Here is a 25434-nt window from a genome sequence, read left to right as displayed (position 1 = left end):
GACAGGGGACAGGAGGACAGACAGGGGGAGAGAGGGACACAGACACAGAGGGACAGACGGACACGGACACAAAGACAGACGGACACGGGGACAGACGGACGCGGGGGAACGCGCGCATCCCGGGGCAGGCGCGGTCCCGGGGGTCCCGGTGGGGTCCCGGTGGGTCCCGGGGGTCCCGCGGTGCCGGTGCCGGTACCGGGGGGGGGAGGAGCCGCCCCCGCCGCGTTTCCGCCGCTGCCACCGGGACCGGGGGACACAGCGGGAGCATGGCGGGGAGCGCCGCGGCACCGGGAGGCGGCCGGGTACCGGCACGGCACCGGGAGCGGGGAACGGCACCGGGAGCGGCACCGGGAGCGGCACCGGGAACGGAATAGGAATGGCACCGGGAACGGGAACGCACCGGGCACGGGCGGACCCCCTCCCCGCGGCCAGAGCCCCCGGTGCCGGTGCCGCCCCGGTACCGTGAGAGCGGAAGGCGGAATTGGGGTCTGGGGGTGCCGGTGCCGCCGCGGTTCCCTTGGCAACCGGCACCGGGAGGAGCCGGGGGGGGCCCGGGGAGCCCCGAGCGTGCGGGGGGCTCGGCCCCGAGCCTGGGGCACCGGGGGGGTACCGGCATTACCGGGGGGTTACCGGGATCACCGAGGGGTACCAGGGGTCCCGGGGGTTACCGGTTGTACCGGCGGTTACCGGGGGTCCCGGGGGTTACCGGGATTACCGGGGGGTCCCGGGATTACCGAGCGTTACCGGGGGTCCCTGGGCTGGGGGGGGGATCCCTAAATGGGGGGGGGGGGGATTCCTTAATGAGGAGGATTCCTTAATTGGGGGGGGGAATCCCTAAATTGGAGGGAATTCCTAAATTAGGAGGGGTTCCTTAATTGGGGTGAAATCCCTAAATTGGGGGGGATCCCTTAATTGGGGGGGAATCCCCGGTTAATGTGGAAAGGGATCCCGGGTTAACGGGAAGGAATCCCCGGTTAATGGAGAGGAATCCCCGGTTAACGGGGCGGGGATCCCCGGTTAACGGGGGTGGGGAATCCCCGGTTAACGGGCGGGGATCCCCGGTTAATGTGGGGAGGGATCCCCGGTTAAGGGATGTGGGGGGATTCCCGGTTAACGGCGGAGGGATCCCCGGTTAACGGGGGCGCCGCGCCGCCGTTCCTCTGCGCGGGGGCTCCCCGGGGTCCCGGGGGCGGAGCCGTTCCGGTGCCGGGGGAGAGGTCCCGGCCCAGGGGGAGGCGCCGAGCCGGGCGCGGGGGCGGCACCGGCGGCGGCACCGGGAGGTTTTCCTTCCCCCGGCTCCTTCCAGCCGCGGGGCCATGCGGAGCCCGGCACCGGGAGGAGCCGCTGCCGGTACCGCGGATCGCTGAGGAGCGACCCCGGCACCGGCACCGGGGGTGGGGGGGCTCCGGACCCGCTCCGGTACCGTCCCCGTTAGCGGGCGGCCGCGGCACCGGCGGCACCCCGCGCGCCCGGCTCCCCCGGTGCCGGCGGGGATGGAGCCGGTGCCGGTGCCCCGGGAGGGCCCGCGCCCCCCGCAGCACCTCTGGCGCCAGCCCCGCACCCCGATCCGCATCCGCCACCGCGGCTTCTCCGACACCGAGCGGCACCGGGCGCGGCCCATGGAGCGGGCGGACGCCGTGGACACCGGGGACACCGGGGGGCACCGGGGGCACCGGGGGCCGGCCCGGGCTGCGCAGCGCCCGCCTGTCCTGGCCCTCCTCCCTCCGCGGCACCGGCGGGCGGTAGGTGACGGCGGCGGGACCCCCGGGACCCCCAGCGCCACCCCGGTACCGGGGCTGGGAGCTGAGCCGGTGCCGGGACCGGGGCTGGGAGCTCAGGCGGTACCGGGGCTGGGAGCTGAGCCGGTGCCGGTACCGGGGGTGGGAGCTCACCCGGCGTCATCCCGGTACCGGTACCGGGGGTGGGAGCTGAGCTGGTGCCGGTAACGGGGCTGGGAGCTCAGCCAGAGCCATTCCGGTACCGGTACCGGGGCTGGGAGCTCACCCGGCATCATCCCGGTACCGGTACCGGGGTTGGGAGCTGAGCCGGTGCCGGTACCGGGGCTGGGAGCTGAGCCGGTGCCGGGACCGGGGCTGCGACCTCACCCGGCATCATCCCGGTACCGGTACCGGGGCTGGGAGCTGAGCCGGTACCGGGGGTGGGAGCTTACCCGGTGTCATCCCGGTACCGGTACCGGGAGTGCCCAAACCCCATCCCGGTACCGGTACCGGGACGCCCCATCTTCATCCTCATCCCGGTACCGGGACCCCCCATCTTCATCCCGGTACCGGTACCGGGAGCGCCCCTCTTCATCCTCATTCCGGTACCGGTACCGGGACCCCCTCCTCATCCTCCCGGTCCCGGAGAGGCCCTGGGGGGTACCGGGGCCCCCCGGAGTCGCCCCGGTTTTGGGGAGGGGGCTGCAGCCCCCCCGCCGCTCCCGTTCCGGGAAGTTTTTTTGGGGAAAACAGCTCGGGCAGGCGCCGGGAGCTGCGCGTCCTTCCGCCGGCCCCGGCCTCATTAGCGGCGTTCATTAATTAATGCACAGGAGGCTCGGCAGATGGCGGGGGGGGGGGGGTGATTTCCTTCCTCCTCCTCCTCTTCCTCCCGGCCCCGCGGTGCCGAGCAGCGAGCGGGGGCAGCGGGGCCGGGGTCGCCCCGGTGGGAGCCCCTGAGACCCCCGGGCTGGGGGGCTGGGCTGTGGGACCCCCGCCCCTGCTGCGACCCCTGCCCCGCTGCCCTGAGACCCCCGACCCGCTGCCCTGAGACCCCCGACCCCGCTGCCCTGAGACCCCCGCCCCCGCTGCCCTGAGACCCCCGCCCCGCTGCCCTGAGACCCCCGACCCCGCTGCCCTGAGACCCCCACCACGGCTGCCCCGGAGACCCCCACCCCGCTGCCCTGAGACCCCCGACCCCGCTGCCCTGAGACCCCCACCACGGCTGCCCTGAGACCCCCGCCCCCGCTGCCCTGAGACCCCCGCCCCCGCGGGGCTCCGGGGGTCCGGTTCCTCCGGGATCCGGGTGGGGACCGGGACAGGATCGGGATGGGATGGGATCAGGACGGGATCCGGAGAGGATCCAGCCGGGATCCAGCTGCCGCCGGCTCCGGGAGGCTCTTCCCGGTTCCCGGAGGCATTTCCCAGTTCCCGGAGGCATTTCCCAGCCCCTGGAGGATTTTCCCGGCTCCTGGAGGCTGCTCCCAGTTGCTGGAAGCTTTTCCCAATTCCTGGAGGCTGTTCCCAGCTCCTGAAAGCTTTTTCCAGCCCCTAGAGGCTTTTTCCAGCTCCTGGAAGCTTTCCCCGATTCCTGGAGGCTGCTCCCAGCTCCCGGAGCCTTTCCCCACCTCCCGGGGGCTGTTCCCGGTGCCTGGAGGCTTTCCCCGGCTCCCGGAGGCTTTTCCCACCTCCTGGAGGCTGTTCGTGGTTCCTGAGAGCTTTGCCCAATTCCTGGAGGCTTTTCCTGGCTCCTGGTGGCCGTTCCCAGCTCCTGAAAATTTCTCCCACCTCTGGAATCTTTCCCTGGCTCCCGGAGGCTTTTCCCACCTCCTGGAGGCTGTTCCCGGTTCCTTGAGAGCTTTTCCCAATTCCTGGTGGCCGTTCCCAGCTCCTGAAAGCTTTTCTCAGCCCCTGGAATCTTTCCCAGCTCCCGGAGGCTTTTCCCACCCCCTGGAATCTTTCCCCAGCTCCCGGAGGCTTTTCCCACCCCCTGGAAGCTTTTCCCAGTTCCTGGAGGCTGCTCCCAGCTCCCAGAGCCTTTTCCCAGCTCCCGGAGGCCGTTCCCGGTTCCTGGAAGCTTTCCCCGGTTCCCGGAGCCTTTTCCCGGCTCCTGGAGGCCGTTCCCAGCTCCTGAAAATTTTTCCCACCTCCTGGAATCTTTCCCCAGCTCCCGGAGGCTTTTCCCAGCTCCCGGAGGCCGTTCCCGGTTCCTGGAAGCTTTCCCCGGTTCCCGGAGCCTTTCCCCGGCTGTTCCCGGAGCCTTTTCCCGGCTATTCCCGGGAAGCCGTTCCCGGCTCCCGGCCGTTCTCCCGCGGCCCCGGCCGTTCCGCCCCTTGCCTCGCTCCCTCCCGGTGCCCCCGCGGCCCCCCGGGCGCTCCGGGCTCCGCTCCGGGCGGGATGAGTCACCGGCGGTGATTCACGGCTCCGGGGACCGAGCGGGGCCGGGCCGGAAATCCCGGCCTGGGGGCGGCTCCGGGGGTCCCGCCGGGAAAGGTCCCGGTGCCTGCCCCCCTCCCGGTGTCCCCTCCCGGTCCCTGTCGGTCCCAGTGTCCCCTCCCGGTCCCTGTCGGTCCCAGTGTCCCATCCGTTGTCTGTCCCCTCCCGGTGTCCTGTCCCAGTCCCGCTGTCCCCTCTCGGTCCCGGTCTCCTCCCGGTGTCCCTGTCCCGGTCCCGGTGTCCTATCCGGTGTCTGTCCCCTCCCGGTGTCCCTTCCCTGTCCCGGTCCCGGTGTCCCCTCCCAGTCCCGGTCCCCTCCCGGTGTCCCGTTCCTCCTCCTCCTCCCCTGCACCGCACCCGCGTCCCGCCCCTCTCTCCATCCTTACTTCATCCCCTCCCTCCTCATCCTCCTCCTCCTCCCTGTCTGGCCCATCCCGGGCTGGGGGCGTCGATCCCGCGGGGCTGGGTTTGGGGGGGGGTCCTGAGGGTGGGGGGCTGGGTTTGGGGGGGGTCCGGGGGGTCCTGAGGGTGGGGGGCTGGGTTTGGGGGGGGTCTCCCGGCAGCGGGGGGGGCGGGGGCGGCTCCAGGGTTAACTGGGGGGGCTGGTGGGTCTGGGGGCTCCAGAGTGGAACTGGGGGGCTCTGGATTGAAGTGAGGGGGGTCTGAGGGGGTCTCCAGGTTAACTGGGGGGGGTCTGGGGTCTCCAGGGTTAACTGGGGGGGTCTGGGGTCTCCAGGTTAATTCGGGGCGCCTCCGGGGGTCCCGGTTTGTGACCCCCCCCCCCTCCTGTTCCCCGCAGCTCGGAGGGCGAGAATGGCGCCTGGGGGGGGGCCCCGAGCCCCCCGGAGCCGCCCCCCAGCCCGGGCCGGGGGCTCGCCCCCCAGGACCCCCCCCGGGCCCCCCGCGAGTCCTTCCTGTACCGCTCGGACAGCGAGCGCGACCCCTCCCCCCGCAGCGTGTCCCGCGCCTCCTCCGAGGCCAGCGAGGGGTGAGCGACCCCCGGGACCCCCCCGGGACCCCCCCGGGACCCCCCTGAGCCCCCCCAGACCCCCCAGATCTGCCCAAACCCTGGGACCTCCGGGACCCCCCCCAGAGCCCCTCCTGCAGCTCCTCCGGGGCCAGCGAGGGGTGAGCGACCCCCGGGACCCCCCGGGACCCCCCAGAACCCCTCGGGACCCCCGGGACCCCCAGGATCCCCCCCGGGACCCCCGAGCCCCCCCAGATCTGCCCGAACCAGAGACCCCCCCAGGACCCCCTGGGACCTCCCCGGGACCCCCAGGACCCCCCCCCCCAAGATTTCCCCCTCCCCCCAGCACCCCTGGAACCCTCCCAGCCTCTCCCAGGACCCCCGAGACCCCCCCAGGACCCCCCCAGTTCCTGCAGACCCCCCCAATATCCCCCCCCCAGCCCCTTGGGGACCCCCCAAACCCCCCTCAGGATGACCCAAAACTCCCCAAAGACCCCCGGGATCTCCTCAGAGCCCCCCCCCCCAGGCTCTGTGAGCCCCCCCTGAACTGAGGAATTGAGGGGGGGGTCCCGGGGCCTGATCCCCCCTCCCCAAATTTCCCTTCCAGCCACGACGAGGATTTGATCGTCACCCCCTTCGCTCAGGTAGGGGGGGGGGTCCCGGTGGGGGGTCCTGGGGGGTCTCAGGGTGTCCGGGGGGGTCCTGGGGGGGTCTCAGGGGGGGTCCCGAGGGGGTTCTAGGGGGTCCTGGGGGGGTCTCAGAGGGTTTCAGGGGGGTCCGGGGGGATCCTGGGGGGTTTGGGGGGGTTCTGGGGGGTCTCAGGGGGTCCCGGGGGGTCCTGGGGGGGGTCTCAGTGAGGCCTGGGTGGTTCTGGGGGGGTCTCAGGTGGTCTCAGGGTGTGCCGGGGGGGGTCTCAGGGGGGTTTCAGGGGGATCCTGGGGGGTTCTGGAGTGTCCTGGGGGGGTCCTGGGGGGGTCTCGGTGGGGCCTGGGGGGTCCCGGGGGGTCCTCGGAGGATCTCAGGGGTCTCAGGCTGTCCCAGGGGGGGTCCCGGGGGGTCTCAGGGTGTCCGGGGGGGTTCTGGGGGGGTCTCAGGGGGTCTCAGGGGGGTCCCGGGGGGTCTCAGGGGGGTCCCGGGGGGTCTCAGGGGGTCCCGGGGGGATCCCGGGGGGTCTCAGAGGTCTCAGGGTGTCCCGGGGGGGTCCCGGGGGGTCTCAGGGGGTCCCGGGGGGATCCCGGGGGGTCTCAGGGGTCTCAGGGGGTCCGGGGGGGGGTCCCGGGGGGTCTCAGGGGTCTCAGGGGGTCCCGGCGGGATCCAGAGGGTCTCAGGGGTCTCAGGGGTCTCAGGGGGGTCTCAGGGGTCTCAGGGGGTCCCGGGGGTCTCTGCCCCCCCCCAATCTCCCCCCCAGGTCCTGGCCAGTCTCCGCAGTGTTCGCTGCAGCCTCTGGGCGCTGAGCAACGGCCCCGCCCCCCCGGGCAGCGCGTGCGTGACCCCTGACCCCTGACCTCTGACCCCTGGCCTCGACCCCCCCCCCTTCCAAACCCGGGGGGTCCCGGCCAGCCCTGACCCCCCCCTCCCCCACAGGGTGCTCGCCCCCCGGCTCGCAGCCCCCCCCCTGCAGGGGGTGCAGGTGAGGGGGGGGGGCTCGGGGGGGGCTCTGGGGCATCTGGGGGGGCTTTGGAGGGCTCTGAGGGGGCTTTGGGGGGGTCTGGGGGGCTTGGAGGGGTCTGGGGGGCTCGGGGGGGGGCTCTGGGGGGGGTCTGGGGGGCTCTGGGGGGGCTCGGGGGTCCTTGGGGGGGGTCTGGGGGGTCTGGGGAAACTGAGGCAGCAACCAGGCAGCCCCCCCCTGCAGGGGCTCGGGGGGGGCTGGGGGGTCTGGGGGGGGGGAATTGGGGGGTCCTGGGGTCCCCCAGGAGGGTTCCTGTCCCCAATCTCGGGGTCCCCAGGGCCCCCCAGTGCCACCCCCAGGGTCCCCTGTCCCTGGTGTCCCTTCTCCTGTGTCCCTGTCCCTGTCCCTGTCCCTGGTCCTGTGTCCCTGTCCCTGTCCCGGTGTCACTGTGCCTGTCCCACAGATGTCCCTGTCCCCATCCCTGTCCCCAGATGTCCCCTGCCCTGGCCCGGTGGCCCTGCAGGAGCTGGGTGGTCCCCTGTCTCGGTGTCCCTGTCCCTGTCTCGGTCTGTCCCTGTCCCTGTCTCGGTGGCACTGTCCCTGTCCCAGTGTCCCAGTGTCTGTCCCTGTCCCCAGATGTCCCTGTCCCCGCGCTGGCCCGGGGGGGCCCTGCAGGAGCTGGATGGTGCCTGTCCCGGTGTCCCTGTCCCCATCCCTGTCCCTGTCCCTGTCCCTGTCCCAGTCCCTGTCCCAGTGTCCTGTCCCATCCCTGTCCCCAGATGTCCCTGTCCTGGCCCGGGGGGCCCTGCAGGAGCTGGACTGGTGCCTGGAGCAGCTGCAGACGCTGCAGACGCACCGGGCGGTCAGCGAGATGGCCTCCAACAAGGTGGGGACAGGGGACAGGGGACACCGGGGACACCCTGGGGACACCCTGGGGACACCCTGGGGACACCGGGGACACTGGGGACACTGGGGTCATTGGGGACAGGGGGACAATGAGGACACTGGGGACACCCTGGGGACAATGGGGTCACTGGGGTCATTGGGGACATTTGGGACCGTGAGGGACAGTGGGGACACTGGGACATGGGGGGACAGCAGGGGCAGTGCTGGCATCAGGCACTGGTGGCACTGGTGGCACTGGTGGCAGTGGCTCTGGCGGGGTGACACCAGCGGCCGGGTTGGGTTGTTGGTGGCACTGGTGGCACTGGTGGCACTGGTCACACCGGTGGCATGGTGGCCGTGTCGGGGTGGCACTGGTCACACTGGTGGCACTGGTGGCAGTGACTCTGCTGGTGGCACGGTGGCAGTGGTGACACTGGTGGCCCTGGTGGCAGCGGTGCAGGGTCCCTGAGCCCTTCTGGGGTGTCCCTTGGTGTCCCCTGGAGGTCCCCGACCCCTTTTTGGGGGGTCCGGGGGTGTCCCCACATTTCTGAGGTGTCCCTTAGGGGTCCCCGGCCCCTTTTTTGGGGGGTCCCGGCCCCTTTTGGGGGGTCTGGGGGTATCCCCACACTTTTGGGGTGTCCCCTGAGGGTCCCTGCCCGTTTTTGGGGGGGGTCCGGGGGTATCCCCCCACTCTTTTGGGGTGTCCCTAAGGGGTCCCTGAGCCCTTTTGGGGGGGTCCCCACACTTTTGGGGTGTCCCCGGGGGTCTGGGGGTGCCCCCACATTTCTGGGCGTGTCCCTTAGGGGTGCCCTCCCCTTTCTGGGGGGGTCCCTGCCCCATTTTGGGGGTCCCCGCCCCTTTTTGGGGTGCCGCCCCCCCGTTGTCCCCCCCGTGACCGTGGGGAGGGGGCGGGGCTGGGGGGCGTGGCCAAGCCTCGCGCAGGCGCCCTGCGCGCCCCCCCCCCCGCCCCCCCCGCCCGGCTCTCCGCGGCCTCCGCAGCCCCGAGCGGACCCCCCCCCAAAAAAACCCCCGGGAACCCCCAAAAACCCCCCCGGGACCCCCCCGGGACCCCCCCCGCATCCTCCTCATCCTCCTCAGCCCCGCCCCTCCCCCCCGCGCGTCCCCTCCCCACCCCCCCAGGGCACCCCCAAACCCCCCAGACCCCCCCCAAACCCTTCGGGACCCCCCCCAAGACCCCCCAGACCCCCCCCCAAACCCTTCTGAGCCCCCCCGGCTCTCCCCTCCCCCCTCGTCCCTCCCCATCCCCGCGTCCTTTTGCCCCTCCCCCCCCCAAATCCTCCTCCCAAGACCCCCCAGGACCCCCCCAGACCCCCCCAGGAACCCCCCAAAAACCCCCCGAGGACCCCCCCAAAATCCCTGGGGGCTCAGGACCCCCGGGAGGAGGAGGAAGAGGAAGAGGAGGAGGAGGAGGGGGAGGAGCCTTCCTCTCCAGGGTCTGGGGGGCGATGTGAGCCCCCCCCCGGGGGTCTCCAGGCGGGGGGGGGGGCCCCGCTCCCCCCCTCCCCCTCCCCAAATTCCCCCAAATCCCCCCCTGGCCATGCCCCGCCCCCGCGGGGCTCTGGGGGCCGCAGCCCCCCGCCCCCCCCCGCTGAGTAGGGGGCGTCCCCCATCGGGGGGAGGCGGGGGGGGGGTCGCGGACCCCCCGCCCCCTCCCCAAACCGGCGGCCCGAGATGCCGCTGGTGGATTTTTTCTGCGAGAGCTGCGCCCGGCCCCGGCTCGTGGGGTGGTGGGACCAGGTAAGGGGGGGGGCGGGGGGCGTGCGACCCCCCCCCCCCGCCCTGCCGGCAGCGTGGGGACCCCCCTCCCTGCCGCCCCACCCCCCCTAAATGCGGCCCCCGCCAAGGTTTGGGGGTCGCGGTGTGGGGTTGGGGGGGGGGCGTCCCCCCCAGTTTGGGGGTCCTGGTGTGATTTGAGGGGGGTCCTGAGGGGTCGTTCCCCCCAGTTTGGGGGTCGCGGTGTGGTTTGGGGGGGTCCTGGGGGGTCGTTCCCCCCAGTTTGGGGGTCCTGGTGTGATTTGGGGGGGTCCTGGGGGTCGTTCCCCCCAGTTTGGGGGTCGCGGTGTGGTTTGGGGGGGTCCTGGGGGGTCGTTCCCCCCAGTTTGGGGGTCCTGGTGTGATTTGGGGGGGTCCTGGGGGGTCGTTCCCCCCAATTTGGGGGTCGCGGTGTGGGTTTGGGGGGTCGTGTTTTGGTTTGAGGGGGGCGCCCTCCCCAATTTGGGGGGTCCTGGTGTGATTTGGGGGGGTCTTCGCCCCCAATTTGGGGTCGCGGTGTGATTTGGGGGGGGTCCTGAGCAGTCTTTCCCCCCCAATTTGGGGGTCGTGGAGTGGTTTGGGGGGGGTCCTGGGGGGTCGTTTTCCCCCAGTTTGGGGTCGTGGTGTGGTTTGGGGTGACCCCCTCCCCGATTTGGGGGTCGTGGTGTGGTTCAGGGGGGCTCTGAGGGGTCTTCCCCCCCAATTTGGGGTCCTGGTGTGGTTTGGGGTGACCCCCCTCCCCAATTTGGGGGTCGCAGTGTGATTTGGGGGGGCCCTGGGGGGTTTCTCCCCCTTAATTTGGGTCGGGGGGTCCCTGGGGGTCTCTGACTGTCCCCCCCCCCAGTTCAAGCGGCTGCTGAGCCGGGAGCTGTCCCAGCTGTCCTGGGGGGCTCTGGGGGGCTCTGGGGGGCTCTGGGTGGTCTCTGTGGGTTCTGGGGTGTTCTGGGGGTTCCCGGGGGGGTCCCTGGGGGTCTCGGGGGTTCCCGGGGGGGTCCCTGGGGGGTCCCTGGGGGTCTCTGACTGTCCCCCCCCCCAGTTCAAGCGGCTGCTGAGCCGGGAGCTGTCCCAGCTGTCCTGGGGGGCTCTGGGTGGTCCCGGGTGGCTCTGGGGGGCTCTGGGGGTCTCTGTGGGTTCTGGGGGGGTCCCGGGGGGGGTCCCTGGGGGTCCCTGGGGGTCTCTAACCCGTTGCCCCCCCAGTTCAAGCGGCTGCTGAGCCGGGAGCTGTCCCAGCTGTCCTGGGGGGCTCTGGGGGGCTCTGGGTGGTCTCTGGGGGTCTCTGTGGGTTCTGGGGTGTTCTGGGGGTTCCCGGGGGTGTCCCTGGGGGTCCCTGGGGGTCCCTGGGGGTCTCTAACCCGTTGCCCCCCCCAGTTCAAGCGGCTGCTGAGCCGGGAGCTGTCCCAGCTGTCCGGGATGAGCCGCTCGGGGAACCAGGTGTCCGAGTTCATCGCCAGCACCTTCCTGGGTGAGACCCCCGGGACCCCCCCCATGGCACCCAGAGACCCCCCACAACCCCTGGGACCCCTCCAGGACCCCACCTGGGGACCCAGAGACCTCCTCGAGACCCCCGGGACCCCCTGGGACCCCCTGGGACCCCCCGGGACGCACCCTGGGCACCTGGAACACCCTTGGGACCCCTCTGGGACCCCCGGGACACCCCTGGGAACCCCCCAGGACCCCCCCGGGCACCCAGAGACCCCCCCCGGGCACCTCCAGAATCACCGGGACCCCTGTGAGCCCCCATGAGTGCCCCCAAAGCCCCCCAAAACCCCCAGATCCCCATAGGGACCCCCGTGAGTCCCCCAAAGGCCCCCAGAGCCCCCCCAGATCTCCTCAAAGCTCCCCCCAAGCCCCCCAGGATCCCCCAGAGCCCCCCCGAAGGCCCCATAGGGACCCCCATGAGCCCCCCAGAGCCCCCCCACCGAGCCCTCCAGGACCCCATGAGCCTCCCAAAACCTCTGTGAGCCCCCCAGAGCCCCCCAAAACCTCTGTGAGCCCCCCAGAGCCCCCCATGAGTGCCCCCAAAGCCCCCCCCAAAACCCCATAGGGACCCCCGTGAGCCCCCTTGGAGCCCTCCAGGACCCCTGTGAGCCCCCCAAAACCTCTGGGAGCCCCCCAGGACTCCCCATAAACACCCTCAGAGCCCCCCAGGACCCCTGTGAGCCCCCATGAGCACCTCCAAAGCCCCCAAAAGCCCCCCAGAGCCCCATAGGGACCCCTGTGAGCCCCCCAGGACCCCCCCAGTACCCCGTGAGCCCCCCAGGATTCTCCCAAGCCCCCAAAGCTCCCCGTGAGCCCCTTAAAAGCCCCCTGGGAGGCTCCCAGGACCCCCCCCCCCGAGCCCCTCAGAACCCCTGGAGCCCCATAGGGACCCCCGTGAGCCCCCCAGGACCCCTCCTGGAGCCCCCCCGGAGCCCCCCAGGACCCCCCCAGAGCCCCCCCAGGACCCTCCCGAGCCCCCCAGGACCCCTCTGGAGCCCCCCCAGGACCCCCCCCAGGACCCCTGTGAGCCCCCCCAGGACCCCCCCAGGACCCTGTGAGCCCCCCAGGACCCCCGGCCGTGCTGTGCCCCCCCAGACAAGCAGCCCGAGGTGGAGATCCCCAGCCCCGGCCCCCCCGGGCGGGGGAGGCGGTGCCGGCCCCCCCCCCGGGCGGGCGGGGGGGGCGGGGCGGGGGCGGCCCCCCCCCGGCTGCGACCCCCGGCCCCCCCCACCGCTACGGCGTGGAGACCGACAGGGAGGAGCAGCTGGGCAAGGTGGGGTCCCGGGGGGCTGGGGGGGCTCAAAGGGGGTCCCGGGGGGGCTGGGGGAGTCCCAGAGGGGTCTTGGGGGTGTCAAAGGGGGTCTAGGGGGTGTCTAAGGGGGTCCCAGAGGGGTCTTGGGGGTCTTGGGGGTGTCTAAAGGGGTCTGGGGGGTGTCTAAGGGGGTCCCAGAGGGGTCTTGGGGGTGTCTAAAGGGGTCTGGGGGGTGTCTAAGGGGGTCCCAGAGGGGTCTTGGGGGTGTCTAAAGGGGTCTGGGGGGTGTCTAAGGGGGTGGGGGTCCCAGGGGACCCTGGGGGGTCTTGGTGGGGTCTGGGGGGGGCTTGGGGAGTCTTGGGGGTGTCTGGAGGGTGTCCAAGGGGGTCCCAGGGGGGTCTGGGGGTGTCCAAGGGGGTCCCAGGGGGGTCTGGGGGTGTCCAAGGGGGTTCCAGGAGGGTCTGGGGGTGTCTGGAGGGTCCAAGGGGGGGTCTGGAGGTGTCAAAGGGGGTCCCACGGGGGGCTGGGGGGGGGCTTGGGGGCTCTTGGGGGTGTCTAAGGGGGTCTCAGGGGGCTCTGGGAGGGGTCCTGGGGGTGTCTGGAGGGGTGTCCAAGGGGGTCCCAGGGGGGTCTGGGGGTGTCTGCAGTGGTCTTGGGGGGGTCTGGGAGGGCTGAGAGGGGTCTGGGGTTGTCTGGGGGGGTCTAAGGGGGTCCCAGGGGGGTCTGGGGGGGTCTAAGGGGGTCCCAGGGGGGTCTGGGGGGGGTCTAAGGGGGTCCCAGGGGGGTCTGGGGGGGTCTAAGGGGGTCCCAGGGGGGGTCTGGGGGGTCTAAGGGGGTCCAGGGGGGTCTGGGGGGGTCTAAGGGGATTTGGGGGGGGGGGGTCTCAGGAGGGTCTAGGGGCTCCTGGGGGGGCTGGAGGGTGTCTGGAGTGGTCTTGGGGGGGTCTGGGAGGGGTCTTGGAGGGTCTGGGGCTTTTCAGGGGGGTCTGGGAGGGGCTGGGGGGGTCTCAGGGGGTTCTTGGGGGTTTTCGAGGCTGCTCTGGGTGGTTTGGGGGGGGTCTCAGGGCAGTTTGGGGGTCTCGGGGGCAGTTTTTGGGGGGTCTTGGGGCACTTTGGGGGGTCTCAGGGAGGTTTGAGGGTCTCATGGCAGTTTTTGGGGGGGTCTCAGGGTGGTTTGGGGGGGTCTCGGGGTTTTGGGGGTCTCAGGGAGCCGAGGAGGGGTGCCCACACCCCCGTGCCCCCCAGGAGCTGCAGAGCCTCAGCCAGTGGGGGCTGAACATTTTCCGGGTGTCCGAGTTCTCCAACGGCCGCTCGCTGAGCTGCGTCATGTTCACCATCTTCCAGGTGACCCCAAAGCCCAAAGGGACCCAAAACTGACCCCAAACTGACCCCAAACTGACCCCAAACTGACCCCAAAACTGCCCCGACCCCAAAACTGCGTCATGTTCACCATCTTCCAGGTGACCCCAAAGCCCAAAGGGACCCCAAAAGTGACCCCGAACTGACCCAAAACTGACCCAAAACTGCCCCGACCCCAAAACTGCCCCTGACCCCGAAAACTGCGTCATGTTCACCATCTTCCAGGTGACCCCAAAGCCCAAAGGGACCCCAAAAGTGACCCCAAAACTGACCCCAAAACTGACCCAAAACTGCCCCTGACCCCGAAACTGCGTCATGTTCACCATCTTCCAGGTGACCCCAAACCCCAAAGGGACCCCAAAAGTGACCCCAAACTGACCCCAAACTGACCCCAAAACTGCCCCGACCCCAAAACTGCCCCTGACCCCGAAACTGCGTCATGTTCACCATCTTCCAGGTGACCCCAAACCCCAAAGTGACCCCAAAACTGCCCCGACCCCAAAACTGCCCCGACCCTAAAACTGCCCCGACCCTAAAACTGCCCCGACCCCAAAACTGCCCCTGACCCCGAAACTGCGTCGTGTTCACCATCTTCCAGGTGACCCCGAAACCGCCCTGACCCCAAAACCGCCCTGACTTCCAAAACTGACCCCAAAAACACCCCGAAACCCCCAAAACTGACCCCAAAAACTGCCCCGACCCCAACAACTGACCCCAAAAACTGCCTCGGGAGCTGGCGCACGCCTTCGCCATCCCCGCGCGGGCGCTGCTGGGCTGGGTTTGGGTTCATTCTGGCTGTATCTGGGTACATTTTGGGTGTATTTGGGTCCATTTCGGGTACATTTTGGGTCCATTTTGGGTACATTTTGCCCGGTTTCGGTGCCAGGAGTGGGAGCTGGCGCGCACGTTCTCCATCTGCTGCTGGGCTGGGTTTGGCTGTACCTGGGTGTATTCTGGCTGTATTTGGGTACATTCTGGCTGTACCTGGGTACATTTTGGGTGTATCTGGGTCCATTTTGGGTCCATTTTGGGTACAGTTTGGGTGTATTTGGGTCCATTTTGCCCGGTTTTGGTGCCAGGAGCGGGAGCTGGCGTGCATGTTCGCCATCCCCGCGCGGGCGCTGCTGGGCTGGGTTTGGGTTCATTCTGGCTGTGTTTGGCTGTACCTGGGCCCATTTTGGCTGTACCTGGGTACATTTTGGGTACATTTTGGGTCCATTTCAGGTCCATTTCGGGTCCATTTCGGGTCCATTCCCGTGCCAGGAGCGGGAGCTGGCGCGCACCTTCGCCATCCCCGCGCGGGCGCTGCTGGGCTGGGTTTGGCTGTGTTTGGCTGTACCTGGGTACATTCTGGGTACATTCTGGCTGTACCTGGGTACATTTTGGGTACATTTCGGGTACATTTGGGTCCATTTTGGGTCCATTCCCGTGCCAGGAGCGGGGAGCTGGCGCGCACCCTTCGCCATCCCCGCGCGGGCGCTGCTGGGCTGGGTTTGGCTGTACCTGGGCCCATTCTGGCTGTACCTGGGTGCATTTTGGGTCCATTTTGGGTACATTTGGGTGCCAGGAGCGGGAGCTGGCGCGCACCTTCGCCATCCCCGCGCGGGCGCTGCTGGGCTGGGTTTGGCTGTGTTTGGGTGTACCTGGGTACATTCTGGGTACATTCTGGCTGTACCTGGGTACATTTTGGGTACATTTTGGGTCCATTTCGGGTCCATTTCGGGTCCATTTCGGGTCCATTTCGGGTCCATTTCGGGTCCATTCCCGTGCCAGGAGCGGGAGCTGGCGCGCACCTTCGCCATCCCCGCGCGGGCGCTGCTGGGCTGGGTTTGGCTGTGTTTGGCTGTACCTGGGTACATTCTGGGTACATTCTGGCTGTACCTGGGTACATTTTGGGTACATTTCGGGTACATTTGGGTCCATTTTGGGTCCATTCCCGTGCCAGGAGCGGGAGCTGGCGCGCACCTTCGCCATCCCCGCGCGGGCGCTGCTGGGCTGGGTTTGGCTGTGTTTGGCTGTACCTGGGTACATTCTGGGTACATTCTGGCTGTACCTGGGTACATTTTGGGTACATTTCGGGTACATTTTGGGTCCATTTTGGGTCCATTCCCGTGCCAGGAGCGGGAGCTGGCGCGCACCTTCGCCATCCCCGCGCGGGCGCTGCTGGGCTACGCGCGGGCGCTGGAGCTGCACTACCACCCCGACGTGGCGTACCACAACAGCCTGCACGCCGCCGACGTGCTGCAGTCCACGCACGTGCTGCTGGCCACCCCCGCCCTCGAGGTGAGACCCCCGCCCGCCCCGGCTGGGGTCCCGAAATGGGGGGGGCTGGAAATGGGGGGGGGGGGTCCCATAAATGGGGGGTGGGATCCATAAATGGGTGGAGGGTCCTAGAAATGGGACACGAGATCCATAAATGGGTGAGGGGGTCCATAAATTGCAGGGGTGTCCATAAATGGGGAGGGGTCCATAAATGGGGGGGTGGGATCTATAAATGGGGAGGGGTCCCATAAATGGGAGGGGATCCATAAATGGGGAGGGGTCCCATAAATGGGGAGGGGTCCCATGAATGAGAGGGGGTCCATAAATGGGGAGGGGGTCCCATAAATGGGTGGGGTCTGTAAATAGGTGAGGGGTCCTATAAATGGACATGAGATCCATAAATGGGGAGGGGTCCCATAAACAGGGGGTGGGGTCCGTAAATGGGGGGTGAGGTCCCTAAATGGAGAGGGAACCCCATAAATGGGAGGGGGTCCATAAATGGGGAGGGGTCCCATAAATGGGTGGGATCCATAAACCAGGGTTGTGGTCTGTAAATGGGTGAGGGGTCCATAAATGGGGAGGGGTCCCATAAATGGGGAGGGGTCCCATAAATGGGTGGGATCCATAAATGGGTGGGATCCAGAAATGGGTGAGGGGTCCATAAATAGGGGGAGGGCCCCATAAATGGGTGGGGTCTGTAAATAGGTGAGGGGTCTCATAAATGGGGGGTGAGGTCTATAAAGGGGTGGGGTCCATAAATGAGGGGTGGGATCTGTAAATAAGTGGAGGGTCCATAAATGGGGGGAGGGTCCCCTAAATGGGTGGGGTCTGTAAATAGGTGAGGGGTCCATAAATGGGACATGAAATCCGTAAACAGGGGGTGGGATCCATAAATGGGGGGGGTCCGTAAATGGGTGAGGGGTCCCTCTGGGTTTTGGGGGGCTCTGAGGGGGGTCAGGGGGTCCCTTTGGGTTTTGGGGGGGGTCAGGGGGTCCCTCTGGGTTTTGGGGGCTCTGAAGGGGGTCCCTCTGGGCTTTGGGGGGGCTCTGAGGGTGCCCCCTCCCCACCCCAGGACGTCTTCACCGACCTGGAGGTCCTGGCCGCTCTCTTCGCCGCCGCCATCCACGACGTCGACCACCCCGGGGTGTCCAACCAGTTCCTCATCAACACCAGTGGGTCCCTGGGGGTCCCTCCCCATATCCTGGGGGTCCCTCACCCCAGATCTCAGAGGGTTCTGGGGGTCCCTGTCTGTGTCCTGGGGGTCCCTGGGGTCACTTTCCATGTCCCAGGGGTCCCTCACCCCATATCTCAGGGGGTCCTGGGGGTCTCTCCCCATATCCTGGGGGTCCCTGGGGTCCCTTCCCGTGTCCTGGGGGTCCTTCTCCATGTCCTTAGGGTCCCTGGGGGTCCCTCACCCCATATCTCAGGGGGTCCTGGGGTTCCTCTCCATGTCCTGAGGGGTCCTGGGCGTCCTTCCCCCTAACCTGGGGGTTCCTGAGGGTCCCTCCTCATCTCCTGGGGGTCCCTGCCTGTGCCCCGGGGGTCCCTCCCTCTGAGCGGGGGTCCCGGGGGTCCCTCCCTGTGCCCCGGGGGTCCCAGGGGTCCCTCCCTGTGACCCGGGGGTCCGTGCCCGCCCCCAGACTCGGAGCTGGCGCTGCTCTACAACGACGAGTCGGTGCTGGAGAATCATCACCTGGCCGTGGGCTTCAGGCTGCTGCAGGAGGAGAACTGCGACATCTTCCAGAGCCTGTCCCGGCGGGAGCGGCAGGCGCTGCGCCAGATGGTCATCGACATGGTGAGCCCCCAAAACACCCCAAATCCTGCCCTAAAACCACCCCAAAACTCCCTGAGCACCCCCAGGCGCTGCGCCAGATGGTCATCGACATGGTGAGTGCCAAATCCTGTTAAAACACCTCAAAATCCTGTTAAAATATCCCAAAATCCTGACAAAAAACAGCCCGGGCGCTGCGCAAGATGGTCATCGACATGGTGAGGGCTGAAACACCCCAAAATCCTGCCCTAAAACCACCCCAAAACTCCCTGAGCACCCCCAGGCGCTGCGCCAGATGGTCATCGACATGGTGAGGGCTGAAACACCCCAAAATCCTGCTAAAGTACCCCAAAATCCTGACAAAAAACAGCCCAGGCGCTGGGCCAGATGGTCATCGACGTGGTGAGCCCAAAATCCTGCTGAAACAGCCAAGGCTGTCCTTGGTCATCAACCAAACCACCTCCAGGAACTGGGTGAACAATCTCAGATCACTCCCAGATCACTCCCAGATCAATCCCAGATCAATCCCAGAGCTGGGTGATCAATCAATCCCAGATCAATCCCAGATCAATCCCAGAGCTGACTGATCAATCCCAGATCAATGTCAGATCAATCCCAGATCAATCCCAGAGCTGGGTGAACAATCCCAGATCAATCCCAGAGCTGGGTGATCAATCAATCCCAGATCACTCCCAGATCAATCCCAGATCAATCCCAGAGCTGGGTGATCAATTCCAGATCAATTCCAGATCACTCCCAGATCACTCCCAGATCAATCCCAGATCAATCCCAGAGCTGGGTGAACAATCCCAGATCAATCCCAGATCAATCCCAGATCAATCCCAGATCAATCCCAGATCAATCCCAGAGCTGGGTGATCAATCCCAGATCAATCCCAGATCAATCCCAGATCAATCCCAGATCAATCCCAGATCAATCCCAGAGCTGGGTGAACAATCCCAGATCAATCCCAGAGCTGGGTGATCAATTCCAGATCACTCCCAGATCACTCCCAGATCAATCCCAGATCAATCCCAGATCAATCCCAGAGCTGGGTGATCAATCCCAGATCAATCCCAGATCGATCTCAGATCAATCCCAGATCAATCCCAGAGCTGAGTGATCAATCCCAGATCAATCCCGGATCAATCCCAGATCAGTCCCAGATTTGAGTGATCAATCCCAGAGCCTGGCAGGCAGGGCTGTCCCCAGGTGCCACCTCTGTGCCCCAGGTGCCACCTGTGTGTCCCCAGGTGCCACCTGTGTGCCCCAGGTGCCACCTGTGTGTCCCCAGGTGCTGGCCACGGACATGTCCAAGCACATGAGCCTCCTGGCTGACCTCAAGACCATGGTGGAGACCAAGAAGGTGACGAGCTCGGGGGTGCTGCTGCTGGACAACTACACCGACCGCATGCAGGTGGGCACCCCAAAATGACCTTGGGGGGCCAAAATGACCTTGGGGGGGCCAAAATGACCTTGGGGGGGCCAGAAACGGCCTGGGGGGGCCCAAAAACGGTCCAGGGGGGCCCAAAAATGGCCTGGGGGGGATCAGAAATGGCCTGGGGGGGCCCCAGGGGGGCCTGGGGAGAAGTTCAGGGGTCCCCAAGGGGTTTTGGGGGAGTTTCAGGGGTCCTGGGTGGGTTTCAGGGGTCCCCAAAGGGTCCTGGGGGTCTCCAAGGGGGCCTGGGGAGAAGTTCAGGGGTCCCCAAGGGGTCTTGGGTGGTCCTGGGGGTCCTCAGGGGGTTCTGGGGGGTTTCAGGGTCCCTAAGAGGTCCTGGGGGGGTTTCAGGGGTCCTCAGGGGGGCCTGGGGGGGGTTCAGGGGTCTTTGGGGAGGTCTTGTGGGTGCTGGGGGATCTTTGGGGGGGTCAGCCCCAGGTGACACCCCTGTCCCCAGATGTCCTTGCCAGCCCCAGGTGTCCCAGGTGTCCCACTGTCCCCAGGTGTCCCCGGCTGTCCCCAGGTGTTGCTGTCTGCCCCGAGGTGTCCCTGCCACCCCCAGCTGTCCTCAGCTGTCCCCAGGTGTCCCAGGTGTCCCCCTGTCCCCTGCCATCCCCAGGTGTCCCCAGCTGTCCCCAGCTGTCCCCAGCCATCCCCAGGTGTCCCCAGGTGTCCCAGGTGTCCCCTGTCCCCAGGTGTCCCAGCCGTCCCCAGGTGTCCCGGCTGTCCCCAGCTGTCCCCTGCCATCCCCAGGTGTCCCAAGGTGTCCCTGGCTGTCCCTGCCATCCCCAGCTGTCCCAGGTGTCCCCAGGTGTCCCAGGTGTCCCTGGCTGTCCCTGCCATCCCCAGCTGTCCCAGGTGTCCCAGCTGTCCCCAGGTGTCCCTGGCTGTCCCTGCCATCCCCAGCTGTCCCAGGTGTCCCAGCTGTCCCCAGGTGTCCCAGGTGTCCCCTGCCATCCCCAGGTGTCCCAGGTGTCCCCAGCTGTCCCCCGTCCCCAGGTGCTGCGGACCATGGTGCACTGCGCCGACCTGAGCAACCCCACGAAGCCGCTGGGGCTGTACCGGCAGTGGACGGCGCGGATCATGGAGGAGTTCTTCAGGCAGGGGGACCGGGAGCGCGAGCGGGGCATGGAGATCAGCCCCATGTGCGACCGGCACAGCGCCTCCGTGGACAGCTCCCAGGTGAGGGGACATGGGGACAGCGGGGACACCTGGGGACACCTGGGGACAGCCAGGGACACGGGGACACCGGGGGCATGGGGACACGGGGACACAGGGCATGGAGATCAGCCCCATGTGCGACTGGCACAGCGCCTCCGTGGACAGCTCCCAGGTGAGGGGACATGGGGACACCTGGGGACACCTGGGGACAGCCAGGGACAGCCAGGGACACCTGGGGACACCTGGGGACAGCCACGGATACCTGGGGACATGGGGACACCAGGGGCATGGGGACATGGGGACACAGATCAGCCCCAGGTGTGCCAGTGCCACCAGCAGGAACCCACAGGTGCAGATCCCTGCCATGTCCCCAGTGTCCCCTCCCTGTCCCCCCCGGCTCTGTTGTCCCTCCTGTCCCCAGCTGTCCCTTCGGTGTCCCCACTGATGCTCCCTCACTGTCCCTTCTGTCCCAATGCTGTGCCTGTTGTCCCCTGTCCCCAGTGTCCCCCCTCGCTGTCCCCCTGTCCCTGATACCCCCTATCCCTGTCCCCTCAATGTCCCCAGTGCTGTCCCTGTCCCCTCACTCTCCCGTGTCCCCTCGCTGTCCCTGGTGTCCCCACTGTACCTGCTGTCCCCTCAGTGTCCCCTCACTGTCCCCAGTGCTGTCCCTGTCCCTTGTCCCTGTCCCCTCAGTGTCCCCCCACTGTCCCCTTGCTTTCCCTGGTGTCCCCTCAGTGTCCCCGCTGTCCCCGCGCCCTCACTGTCCTCCCCTGCTGTCCCTCAGTGTTGCTGTCCCCTGTCCCTTGCCCTGTCCCCAGTGTCCCCTCCCTGTCCCCTGCTGTCCCCTCGTCCTGTCCCTGTCCCGTCCCTGTCCCCCTCCGTCCCTGTCCCTCCCTGTCTCCCTGTCCCTGTCCCTCACTGTCCCTGTCCCCTCCCTGTCCCTGTTCCTCCTGTCCCCGCTGTCCCCTCCCTGTCCCCCCCCTGTCCCTGTCCCCTCCCTGTCCCTGTCCCTCCCTGTCCCTGTCCCTGTCCCTCACTGTCGCTGTCCCCCTCCCTGTCCCCTCACTGTCCCCCCCCTGTCCCTGTCCCCCCTGTCCCTGTCCCTCACTGTCCCCGCTGTCCCCCGTTCCAGGTTGGCTTCATCGATTTCGTGGTGCAGCCGCTGTGGGAGGCCTGGGCCGAGCTCGTGCACCCGGACGCGCTCGTGCACCCGGACGCGCGGGAGATGCTGCGGGCGCTGCGCCGCAACCGCGAGTGGTTCCGCAGCCGCGCCGGCACCGGCACCGGGACAGACACCGGGACAGACACCGGGACAGACACCGGGACCGGGACAGACACCGGGACAGACACCGGGACAGACACCGGGACCGGGACAGACAGCGGGACAGACACCGGGACAGACACCGGGACCGGGACAGACACCGGCACCGGGACAGACACCAGGACAGACACCGGGACAGACACCGGGACAGACACCGGCACCGGGACAGACACCGGACAGACACCGGGACAGACACCGGGACCGGGACAGACACCGGGACCGGGACAGACAGCGGGACAGGCACCGGGAACCCCCCCAGTTCTGCTTTGAGCTCCCTGAGCCACCACCAGGAATCGGGACCGGCACCGGGACAGGGACCGGCACCGCCCCCCGGTTCAGCTTCGAGCCCCCCGAGCCGCTCCCGGAGCCGCCACCGGGAACAACCGGGACGGACAGCGGGACAGGGACGGACACCGGGACAGGGACGGACACCGGGACAGGGACAGACACCGGGACAGGGACGGACAGCGGGACAGGGACAGGGACAGACAGCGGGGACAGGGACAGACAGCGGGACAGGGATGGACAGCAGGACAGGGACGGACACCGGGACAGGGACAGACCCCTCGGAACCCCCCCGGGAACCGGCCCCGGCCCCGGCAGCAGCAGCTGGTTCAGCTTCGAGCCCCCCGAGCCCCCCGAGCCCCCGAGCCCCCCCCCGGCCCGGGACCCCCCCGGGGAGCCCCCCCGAGGAGGGGGAGGGGCGGGGTCTGGTTCTTCCCCGGGGGGGCCATTAATTTATTGATTATTAATTGTTTTAATTGGGATTTTTAATGATTTAATTTCATTTATTGTTTTTATTTCTTATTTTAATTGGGGTCGGTTTCATTTTGATTATTTTTATTTTTATTATTTTTTATTGGGAATATTTTTAATTTATTATTTTAATTGGGACTATTTTATGTCATTATTTTTATTGGGAATATTTTTAATTTATTATTTTAATTTGGATTATTTTTATTTTTATTATTATCCATTCTTTTAATTGGGATCATTTTTAAATGTCTTATTTTTATTAGGATTATTTTTATCTATTATTATTATTGATTCTTTTTATTTGGATTATTTATAACAGGTTTTTTTATTGGGATTATTTTTATTGGATTTTTTAATTTTGGATTATTTTTATTGGATTTTTTAATTTTGGATTATTTTTATTGGATTTTTTTTTTCCACTGGGATTATTTTTATTGGAATTTTTAAAATTTGGATTATTTTTTATTGGAAGTTTTTCCATTCCAGTTGTTTTGTTGGGATTTTTTTAGAATTTGAATTATTTTTATGAGATTTTTTCCATTTCCAGTTTTATTTTTCTGGACCTTTCTCCACCTGGGTTATTTTTATCTGGATTCTTTTTATTTAATTTTTTTAATTAGGATTTTTCCCTTCTGGGCTGTTTTGATTGGGATGAATTTTGAATTTGATTTTTTTATTGGAATTTTTCCATTGCAGTTCCATTCTTTTGGGATTTTCTCCGTTTGGGTTTTTTTAATTTGATTTTTTTTTTAATTGGGATAATTTCTTTTTCTGAGATTTATTTTCATCGGAATTATTTTCAACAGATTTTTTTAATCAGAATTTTTAAAAAAATTCTTTCTTTGGGATTTTTTTCCTTGGGATTTTTTTCCTTGGGATTTTTTTCCTGGACTGTTTTTTTTCAACCTGGATAATTTCAGTGGGATTTTTTTCATTGGAATTCTTTTGATTCTTTTTAATCAGAATTATTTTAATGGGATGAATCAGGATCATTTCTACTGGAATGATTTTCTCTGATTTATTTTATCGGAATGATTTGATCGGAATTATTTTTTTAGCAGAGTTATTTTTTACTGGAGGGATTTTATGAGGATTCCTTTCTCAGAATTATTTTTATCTGAAGAATGATTTTATTGATTATTTTTATCGAGATTATTTTATCAGAATTATTTTTATCCGAATTATTGGAATAATTCTTATTGGGATTCTTTTCTCAGAATTGTTTTTATCACAATCATTATTTGATTGAGAGTTTATTTTTATTTGGATCTTTTATTTGGTTAATTTTTTATCCAAAATCGTCTTGGTATTTTATTTTCTTGGTATTTTATTTTTCTTGGTATTTTATTTTTCTTGGGATTATTTGATCTGGGTTATTTGATTTGAATTGTTTTATTTATTTTATCTGATTTTTAAAATTGGAATTCTTTTATTTGGATTATTTTATCTGAAATATTTTATTTGAATTATTTTATCGAGTTTCTTTAATTTGAATTCTTTTATCTGAATTCTTTTATTTGGATCTTTTATTTGAATTCTTTTATTTGCATTATTTTATCTCAATTATTTTATTTGCAGTATTTATTTGAATTATTTTAATTCTTTTCAATGACTTTATGTGAATAATTTGATTTGAATTTTTAAATTTTTTTTAATTTTAATTATTTTATTTGAATTCTTTCATTTGGGGGGGGGAGGGGAATTTTTAATTCTATTTTTTAAAAAACTCAAAAAGCCAAAAAAAGAAAGAAAATTTCGCCCCTCCCCCCCCCGAGGGGAGCAGGGACCCCCAAAAGGGACCCCAAAAATGGGGGAGGGGTCTCCAAAAAGGGGGGGAGGGGTCCCCAAAAGCCATCCGGGGGGGGGGGAGGGGCAGGGACCCCAAATTCGGGGATTTCCCCCCAAAATCTTCCTCGCTTTGCACAGAGCCCCCCCCCCCCAAAAAAATCACCAAAATGGGGGGGGGAGGGGTCCCGCCCCCAATTCCCAATTTGGGGAGGGGTCTCCATTTCTGACCCCTCCCCCCCACCCGAATTTGGGGGAGGGGTCGCGCGGGGGGTGGGGGAGGGGTCGCGCAGAGCTTTTATTTTTGTACCGGCGGCGGCGCTGAAAATCGTGGGGGGAGGGGGGGACCCAAACCGCCCCCTCCCCAAAAAACAAAAAAAACCAAAAAAAAATCCCCTCGCCCCTCCCCCACCCCGGGGGTCTCCCCTCCCCCCTCCCCCAGCGGCTCCAATAAAGAGAAGGGACCGAGCCGGGGGTCTTTTCTTGGGGGGGGGTCCTGGGGGGGTTTGGGGGGATTTTGGGGAGGGGTCTCTGATTTTTTTTTGGTTTTTTTTTTTGTTTTTTTTTTTGTTTGTTTTTTGGGGTTTTTTTGTGTGTGGGGGTCCTCGCTGTGCGGCTTTGGGGGAGCGCGGGTGGGCTCTGGGTATTGGGGAGGGGTCCTGGGGGGGTTTGGGGGTCCTGGGGGGGGTTTGGGGGGGTCTGGGGTCTCCCCTCCCCCCCCGGGGGTCTCGGGGCCGGAACCATCGCGGGGCGGAACGGCCGCGAGGGGCGCGCGGGGCCGGGGGGGCCGCGAGGGGCGCGGACCGGGCGGGACCGGGACGGGACCGGGGGGGTTCTGGACCCGGCCGGTACCGGGAAGGGGCTCGGGGGGGTCCTGGAGTGGGCCGGTACCGGGTTTTGGGGGTTCCGGTACCGGTGAGGGGGTTCTGGGGGTTCCGGTACCGCGGCGGTCTCCGGCCGGTACCGGGGCTCCCTCACAGGGCGGCGCGTCCGGTACCGGCGGCCGGAGGCTCCTCCGGGCCGAGCCCCGCGATTGCCCCGGTGCCGCTCCCGGTTCCATTCCCGGTTCCGGTGCCCCGGGCTGACCCCGGCCCCGTTTTACCGGGCGTTCCTCGACGTGGCCCCGCGGCAGGTGCGGCACCGGCACCGGGCACCGGCACCGGGCCCGGCTGAGCCCCGCGGGCGCTGGAGGCACCGCGGCCCCCGGTGCTGCCGGTACCGGGCCAGGACCCCGGGAGGCACCGGCGGGGGCGGGGCCGCTCCCGGTGCTGTCACCGTTTCTCTCCCGGTTCGATCCCGGTCCCATCCCGGTTCTCTCCCGGCTCGCCCCCCCTCCCGTTCCCGGTTTTATCCCGGTACCGGCACCGTGGGGGGAGGGGCACGGGGGGGGGCCGGGAACCGCGGGGAGCCCCGAGCGTGGGGGAGGGGGGGGGTCCCCGGGGGGGTTTTGGGGATTTGGGGGGGGG

General features: G+C 65.1%; 1 protein-coding gene across 1 annotated transcript; it reads left to right on the top strand.

Annotated features, from left to right (window-relative positions):
- Positions 1–1092: 1092 nt before the first annotated feature.
- PDE4A (phosphodiesterase 4A) lies at positions 1093–21697 on the top strand. Its single transcript, XM_064402001.1, is given in 16 exon segments — positions 1093–1742; positions 4951–5139; positions 5726–5762; positions 6527–6604; positions 6703–6748; positions 7507–7613; positions 10754–10847; positions 11960–12003; positions 12006–12137; positions 13361–13459; positions 15593–15757; positions 16809–16908; positions 17377–17531; positions 18802–18924; positions 19945–20127; positions 21239–21697. Coding segments are annotated over 16 exon segments (2661 nt in total).
- Positions 21698–25434: the final 3737 nt, after the last annotated feature.

Source organism: Passer domesticus, chromosome 34 (genome assembly GCF_036417665.1).
Source record: "Passer domesticus isolate bPasDom1 chromosome 34, bPasDom1.hap1, whole genome shotgun sequence".
Taxonomy (NCBI): Eukaryota; Metazoa; Chordata; class Aves; order Passeriformes; family Passeridae; genus Passer; species Passer domesticus.
This window is presented reverse-complemented; position numbering and strand designations above follow the sequence as displayed.